The sequence below is a fragment of the Haplochromis burtoni genome, unplaced genomic scaffold (genome assembly GCF_018398535.1).
Source record: "Haplochromis burtoni strain Fernald_Lab_line unplaced genomic scaffold, NCSU_Asbu1 Contig_37, whole genome shotgun sequence".
NCBI classification, from domain to species: domain Eukaryota; kingdom Metazoa; phylum Chordata; class Actinopteri; order Cichliformes; family Cichlidae; genus Haplochromis; species Haplochromis burtoni.
In genome coordinates, this window is record NW_024582398.1 from 2,601,419 (window position 1) to 2,610,106 (window position 8,688).

Here is an 8,688-nt window from a genome sequence, read left to right on the forward strand (position 1 = left end):
AAAATCTCCATACGCGTTCTATTTTGAACAACTCACTCGTATGTATAATTGGCTCATATTCAAATGGCTACACTTAATCATAGCTTTTATTGCAACCTGCATTTGCATATTTAATATCTTCAGTGGGAATTGAGGTCACATTGATATACACACCAGGAGCTAAGTTTACAGAAGCCTAAAATTTGAATTATAGTCGGTTTAAAAGTGCAAACAGAATAAAAATACCCAATCTGAACACTGCAATCAAATTAAACAATTGTCATTTCAATTTTTTTAATTTTTTTTTTAAAAGAAATTTTTCACTTTTGCACCTGTCAGCACATCACTGATTAAATATCGGCCACATCTAAACACCAGAGCATTAGAAATCACATCGATGTGATGACTTTAGTAAAAAAACAAAACAAATAAAAACAAAAGTGTGCAAGCATCATAGGAAAGGTAATTTCTTCTAAGAGCCTTACAGGGAAATTGCTTTTATTTGTTAAAATTAAGCATTTTGCTACACAGTTTGTTGCTTGCAGATTGAGAGCAAAGGTTAGCAAACATCTTTGTGGTCTTGTCTTAGGAATGGAGAGTGGAGAAAGAGCCTGTGTTAGAGGGAACAGGGGTGCCTATTCTCCATGGGCAAAGCTCTGCATTGACACTGTACATATTAACTATATATAAGAGCGAAATCTCATCTCAGGAGTCAGTTCTATTTCATTCATTTTTTAAACCATTGCCTATTAATTAGTTCTGTCTTGTGTCCTTCAAATTCTTTGCCATCAGTCAGCTCAAATCACCCCGTCGTTCTGTCATTGAATTGTTGTTAAAGCACCATTCTTGTTGTCAACCCTGCGGCTATGCAGAGGACCTGCTGGGATCCTAAAATATTTTACGTTGCAATGCACCCTTCCTCATCTCACACATCAGAGGGAACAGAGTTATGCCCTGCTCCTTGATTTTCAGGAGCCGATTGAAGTATGGCCAGAGGCTTATCAGTTATTGAGAGCAGTAGATAGAAAATGATTATAAATGGCTTCTCAGAGGAGAAAAGTAGACTGAGTAGAACAGCAGTGACCACTGAAAACACTTTTATTGATTGCCTCTCACCCACCTACTTTTTTAAATCTCCTTTCTTTTCCATCTCTTCCCCATCTCGCTCGTTTTGACCGTTGTCAGCTTACTTCTTGTAATCACTGAAAAACAGAAACAGCTAAGCTGCATGCGCATACGCAATTTAACCTTGTGTCTTGCCATTCTAACTGTGAGTAAAGAGCCTTCATGGGGGTCATACTGACTGTGTAAGAACATGGCACAAGCTTGACTTAATTGTCATGCCCTACAAGGACTCACGTAGACTTAATAAATGAAATTTAGCAGCAATCTCAGTTTGGTAGGGCACTGCATCTTTGGAATTTATTTCAAAGTTGGGCTTTAATTAAGTATTGCAATAACTTTTAGCTGGCTTGTTGTGAGTTTGTGTATAGGGATTCATGATTCTTAGAGGCTATATCTGAGAACCATCGCTGAATTTAGCGTTTTTGTATGAGAATTAGATATTCTGAAGCCTCCAACAGAGCAACTAAACATTGTTTAACATACAAGCATAGTGCCTCCAAATTAAGTTATGCCACGTGTGTCTTCAAAAGAAGATACTTTCTCGCCTGGTTGACTTTGCACACGTATATTAGTTTTCAAATAAATGGAACTTTACATTTAAGTCATTCAGATTTTTAGTTGGCTTGGAAACAGCGCACTGTGATGATATTTCATGATGTGTGGACGGTAATTAATTTCACCTTTTGCAACCCTGTGCTCACACGCTCCATTGTATTTATCCCCTCTACTCAGTGAATGAAGCAGTGTGAAGGGACAGTATGAGAATCAGAAGAAGACGTATAGCTTAATGGACAGCGTCGCGTGTAAATGTCACATGTCCCCATGCGCTCATTAGCAGCATTCACATTAGTAATAGCCCTTCCCCTCCTCTCTGTGGTGTCTCTTTTCCACCTGTTCACTTTCCCTCAAGGAGAAAGAGCAGGGCGCATTTGGATCATCGTGTCTTTGAAGAGGAATGGCTACTAACCTGTAAATAATACATGCGCTGTTCCGGCATGTGTCACAGTTGGCCGTGTCCTGTCCGGTTCGATAGGAGAGTCTGCGGGGAAGATAAGAGTCGTGAATGAGTAATTACAGGACTTGTTAGGCTGCTCCCTCACACCTTCCTTTCTCATCTTATTTGTCATCCCTCGTTAGCGAGAGCGAAGTAAATGAGGGTGATGATGAGGAGTCACACTGCCCTCCTGACTGGCCCGTGCCTGGTAGCCAGGGCACGGTGTCAGCCATTACTTGTGGTTGACTGATTAGTAGTCAGATAAAGCTAAAGGGTACACAAGGTGAGTTTTTGGCCTGCGTTTAAAGAGGATTTTCATTATAGACTTGTTTCAGGATTGTTGCAATACCTTCCAATTATATTGGAGTTTTTCATGAAGTAATAACAAAAGTACTGTTGCGCTGTAACACTGCATTAGTGTAATTATCATTTAATCGGCTGATTATTTTATGTACACTGTGATAGAAACACATATTTAAACTGTTGATTAGAAGTGTAAACTCCTAATATATCAAACAGCGTTTATAACCCAAATGGTTCTTGGCTAATAAATTAAGTAATCTTTAGTCAGTTTTTATCAAAATGAATACAGGTTTTTAACACAATTTTTTTTTTTTTTTTAACTGGGTCTTTATTACTTTTTATTGCTGAATTGATGAGCTCCTCCTACGTTGAACGCTAACCCTTTTTACTCACGCGAAAGAAATCCCTTCATTGATTAATCCTTTCTGTGGAGCATATTTTTTGTAAAGCAAACAATCTGAGTTATAATCTGAAAGTAACAGAATCGTTTAGGTCCTCTAAGGAGATGAAATTGTACAATTTTGGTTGAGAATGCGACCCATTGACGTTTTATAGTTTGCCTCAATTTTATAGGCTAAAAACTAAAGTACTGTATTATATGATATGCTTTATATTGTTATCAGATGTTTTAACAACATAAAACAGGAAATGCTGATTGTGCTGATTAAAGATTATTTTCTAAAGGTTAACTGATGGGCCTGAGTTAAGAGCTTCAGTAAGCTAAAAGGATTTCTCTGGCATCTGTAAATGTGAGTAGAGTATTGATTTCAATGGTGTTCTTGTAATTGATGACATAATAGAATAGATGCAACTTTGGATTTTACCAACACTATTGAAAAGAAGGCCATTCTGGTTTTATGGTAATTAAACTTCTGCATCAGAAGAAGCAGTTTGTAAAAGTCTTGAAACATTGCTCATTTCTTTAGATTCCGGGTAGAAAAGGGTGAAACATTGCAGGAATGAATTGAAAGATGTAAACATATAGGGAACTATATAAGGCAACAGCCGAGATTGTACAATTCTAACAAGCCTGGAAGTCAATAACTTAGTATGTCCACCTTTATTCTTCTAACACAGCCTGAACTCCCTTCGGCAAGTTTTCCTGTAATTTCTATAGTAGTCTTTGGGAGTAATTCTGCAGGTTACTTGAAGGACTTTCAAAGATCTTCTTTGTTGGCTTCCTTTTGTTCTCTACTCTTTCAAAGTGATGCGACACTGTTTCAGTAATGTTGAGATCTGGGGAGGTCAGTTATTGACTGATAGGGTTTCGTTGTGTGCTTTTCTATTCAGGTATGCTTTGACTGCATTGGCAGCGTGTTTGGGCTGATGGTTATAATGAAAAATGAAGATCTAGATTTCCACAATTTTTTTTTTTTTTTTAGCCAGATCCCCAGCATCACTGGCATGTTTTACAGATGGCTTTAGAGAATCCGTGTTAAGACCTTTATCCTCCGTACCTAATGATCTAACCATTAGATCATTAGGTCTTTTTCTTAAGGACATGACTTTCAAATTAAAAAAAAATTAGGTTCAAGGTTTTCCACTTCTTCTTTTATTCTCCATTTTTTACAGTTTCCTTTAATCTCTTAAGGGCACTCAGCGCACCATACAGATGTATGTGATGATATATGACATAAGTCTTTGGCAAATATAAGGTCTTTTTTTGTGTAGACACAACACTGGATCATCCCTTGGGTTAAAGGCCTTTTTTATCCTTGAATGATCCACAGGCCAGCGTTCAGTCGCTTAGCAAGCAAAACATTGCTCTGAAAATGGAAAGTAGTCATGTATAACCATTGGACTGAAAATGAATGGAAAAGCAGCCAAAGAAAAACTTTGAAAGAGCTTCGGAAACCCTGAAGAACTATTCCCCCAATATTACTTTTAAAAATGACAAGAATACCAGGCTCCATAGAAGCAAAATAGAAATAAACGAGCAGAGGTTCAAGACTTTTTGCACAGTTCTGTTTACCACATAGAGATGCCATGCATAATTTTTAATAGCTGTGCTCTTCTTCATCGATCACTGGCAGGTATTTGTATGTCATCACGCATATTAGATACCACTCTCCTGCTAACCAAAACAGCTTATTCGGGTTATATCAGTGCCAGCATCAATAACGCCGTGGTACACAGGCATGTAACCTTTGAAACACAGTTTAAAACTTGCTTACCAGTGGATCAGGTATTTTTATCTGTCAAGGTTTTGAGATGTCTAAGGTTTCTCTCTTCACCCTTTCTGTTAGAGCTCATCCCAGTGATGAACAGCTGCACATTTTTCCAGACAAAAAAAGGCCTTTGTTACTCAGTTTAATCAATAAAACATATGAAAACAGAGAGAGACTGCTCAGAGTGGGGTCTGTGGATTAGTCTCAGTAATGGGGGCACTGTTTCTGGAGAGAGATGTTGCTGTTGAACTTTCAACAGTATTGTTTTGTCAAGTAACACATCAGCTAAATACCAATAGAGATTAGCGAGAAGATGTTTTTTCTTCTTTGTGAGGTTTATTTAGATGTGATGATGCTTTCACAGACAGTTACACATGTCTGGTTTCTCAAGTGAACCTTAATGTTAAAGCCACTGTGTTCCATTCCTCATACTTCTAATGGGTAACTTTTGCTTTTAATCCTCAGCTTTCATCTTTGCAGTAGAATAGCCGTTTTTCATTTCTCTCACTACTACTTTTGCCAGGCTACCCACAGGCTGCGGCACCAATAAAAATTAAAGCCCTACCATAAATTTCCCCTTATCTGCTGCACTGCTGCACTGCTTTCTGCGCTGTGTGCTCTGACAGGTATATTGGAGGTGTTGACATCAATATGGTTATTTAAGACTGTACCAGACTCGGGAAATGGGATGGATGCAGTGATACAAGATTTACGTTTACATGTTTACATTTGCAACTGGGATTAATTGTAATAATAGGCTTGGAAGTGCAGTGCAGTGCAGTGAGGAAGACCACAGCCACGCTCGCTTTTCGCAAGACGAGTCAATCAATAAACAACTGATGGGTTACATTGTCAACTGAATTGTGCCCTTTGAACGACTCCCCTATTTTCTGTCTTTCTCTAACCCTCATGCTGTCTAGGTCTCTTTCCCCTTCAATCTTTCATAACTCCTCACCCCTCTCACACTGAGTTGATAGGAGAAAATAAGAGAGTAGAGCTCATTTCGGCAAGCTTCCCTGGGGAGCGCGATGCCAAAAGTGCCATTAACAGTATATTTACACACCTTCCTCGATTTTGCTACTACGTGAAGTCTCCCAAATGTCACAGAGTGGGTGGGATTCCAGGGGCATAAAAACATGCACACATACACAGTGCTAATAGACACGCTAGCAACAAGTCCCCATGAGTGTGATTAATTGGGTCTGGGCTGCCAGCACTATCTGATGATACAGTATTATTCCCAAGCTTTGTGTTCTTGGGTCCAGCCAATGATGTACTCTAGAATCCTTCTCACTGTCACGCTCTATGCTCTGGGCAAAACTGTAGTCGAGGGACAAGTGTCTGTGTGTGTTTGTGCTTTTCAGAGTGTTCCCTTTGTAATAGCTTCTCATCCCCAGTCTCGTCAGACTTTATAGTCCCAAGTTTTTAGTGGTTTTCTTCCCTAACTGTCTCATTTTTTTGTTAATAGCCAAGTCGAAGAAGTCATTTTCAATGCTGAGGGACTGGAATTGCTATTCCAATATATAGTTTTTTGGAGGAAGTAACACTTTTGATGGGGATAAAACCACTCCAGTTGAAACATCAGTACCAACAGAGAAGTTACAAAAAAAGGGTTAACTTTCATATTCACCAAAGGATAAAAGTCATCAAGCCAATAGGAAAAAACAAAACAAAAAAGCCTTCTATGTCTTTCTTTCAAGAAATATGTTGTTTTGCAAATTGTAGTTTCTTTAAGATCACTGCTAGATTTTAAGGCACATAGAAGGCTTTAATGTCTGCCATGTTCTTGGGTTGATGGAAAGCTCTGTGCCCACCTGCTGCCTGCTGCACTCTCCGCCTCTTGAACTCACTGGGGAGAGCAGCAGGCAGACTTTTGTAGCTTCTCTTTAAGAAGTAAACAGTGATTTTTCTACTGTGCTTTTGGTTTAAGATTTGCACTAACAAGACCCTCAGAGGATGCTGTCATGCGATATATTTCTGTAAATGTAATGTACATCGCAGATTGTTGTTATTTGGAAGGTCCTGGCTGCACATGGGAAAGATGGTGCTGACTCTTAGCTTCAAACTCGCTCCAATACAGCTGGTGACATCACATCTCAATATAGTTACATTTCAGTTCGAGGCATCCAATCACAGGAGTCTAATAATTTGATTGAGTTTGTGATGAATTTGTTTTGATGTGAAACTGCCAAGCAGTTTGAATCCACCACCACTATGTTTTTCTCTGCTTGCTGTTTTTTCACAATAAAATGTGAAACTCATCAGGTTATATGTACAGGGAGTGCAGAATTATTAGGAAAATGAGTATTTTGTCCACATCATCCTCTTCATGCATGTTGTCTTACTCCAAGCTGTATAGGCTCGAAAGCCTACTACCAATTAAGCATATTAGGTGATGTGCATCTCTGTAATGAGAAGGGGTGTGGTCTAATGACATCAACACCCTATATCAGGTGTGCATAATTATTAGGCAACTTCCTTTCCTTTGGCAAAATGGGTCAAAAGAAGGACTTGACAGGCTCAGAAAAGTCAAAAATAGTGAGATATCTTGCAGAGGGATGCAGCAGTCTCAAAATTGCAAAGCTTCTGAAGCGTGATCATCGAACAATCAAGCGTTTCATTCAAAATAGTCAACAGGGTCGCAAGAAGCGTGTGGAAAAACCAAGGCGCAAAATAACTGCCCATGAACTGAGAAAAGTCAAGCGTGCAGCTGCCAAGATGCCACTTGCCACCAGTTTGGCCATATTTCAGAGCTGCAACATCACTGGAGTGCCCAAAAGCACAAGGTGTGCAATACTCAGAGACATGGCCAAGGTAAGAAAGGCTGAAAGACGACCACCACTGAACAAGACACACAAGCTGAAACGTCAAGACTGGGCCAAGAAATATCTCAAGACTGGTTTTTCTAAGGTTTTATGGACTGATGAAATGAGAGTGAGTCTTGATGGGCCAGATGGATGGGCCCGTGGCTGGATTGGTAAAGGGCAGAGAGCTCCAGTCCGACTCAGACGCCAGCAAGGTGGAGGTGGAGTACTGGTTTGGGCTGGTATCATCAAAGATGAGCTTGTGGGGCCTTTTCGGGTTGAGGATGGAGTCAAGCTCAACTCCCAGTCCTACTGCCAGTTTCTGGAAGACACCTTCTTCAAGCAGTGGTACAGGAAGAAGTCTGCATCCTTCAAGAAAAACATGATTTTCATGCAGGACAATGCTCCATCACACGCGTCCAAGTACTCCACAGCGTGGCTGGCAAGAAAGGGTATAAAAGAAGAAAAACTAATGACATGGCCTCCTTGTTCACCTGATCTGAACCCCATTGAGAACCTGTGGTCCATCATCAAATGTGAGATTTACAAGGAGGGAAAACAGTACACCTCTCTGAACAGTGTCTGGGAGGCTGTGGTTGCTGCTGCACGCAATGTTGATGGTGAACAGATCAAAACACTGACAGAATCCATGGATGGCAGGCTTTTGAGTGTCCTTGCAAAGAAAGGTGGCTATATTGGTCGCTGATTTGTTTTTGTTTTGTTTTTGAATGTCAGAAATGTATATTTGTGAATGTGGAGATGTTATATTGGTTTCACTGGTAAAAATAAATAATTGAAATGGGTATATATTTGTTTTTTGTTAAGTTGCCTAATAATTATGCACAGTAATAGTCACCTGCACACACAGATATCCCCCTAAAATAGCTAAAACTAAAAACAAACTAAAAACTACTTCCAAAAACATTCAGCTTTGATATTAATGAGTTTTTTGGGTTCATTGAGAACATGGTTGTTGTTCAATAATAAAATTATTCCTCAAAAATACAACTTGCCTAATAATTCTGCACTCCCTGTAGTTTTGTTCTACTTTGTAACTGTGTCCTTCTTTTCTTCCTCCTAGACTTTTGTCTTTTGCACCCCTATTTTCTTTCTCCTGATGTCACACAGATCAGGAGAAACAAAAGATTTTTTGCACCAGCATCACAGCCACTGTAGACATGCACAATAGTTCTAAGTTATATGACTTAATATAAGATGCAATTCACCTATAGCCTATGGGCAGTCCTATTGTTTGTGTCAGTGACATTTACATAGGGGGTAAGTGAAGCTAATGTAGTGTGAAAAAAGTGACCTT

The 8,688-nt window shown here is 39.4% G+C and overlaps 2 protein-coding genes across 5 annotated transcripts in view; one reads left to right on the top strand and one right to left on the bottom strand.

Moving 5' to 3' along the window:
* The window catches only part of dock1 (dedicator of cytokinesis 1), a 197,304-nt gene that overhangs the window by 102,308 nt on the left and 86,308 nt on the right, over window positions 1-8,688 (top strand). The gene's annotated exons all lie outside the window — the stretch shown is intronic.
* insyn2a (inhibitory synaptic factor 2A) overlaps window positions 1-8,688 on the bottom strand; it is a 39,057-nt gene that overhangs the window by 16,442 nt on the left and 13,927 nt on the right. For all 3 annotated transcript variants that reach the window (XM_005919494.3, XM_042219749.1, XM_005919496.3), the window contains one exon: window positions 2,072-2,143. In XM_005919494.3, coding sequence (XP_005919556.1) covers window positions 2,072-2,143 — 72 coding nt within the window. The remainder of the gene's footprint in view (window positions 1-2,071; window positions 2,144-8,688) is intronic.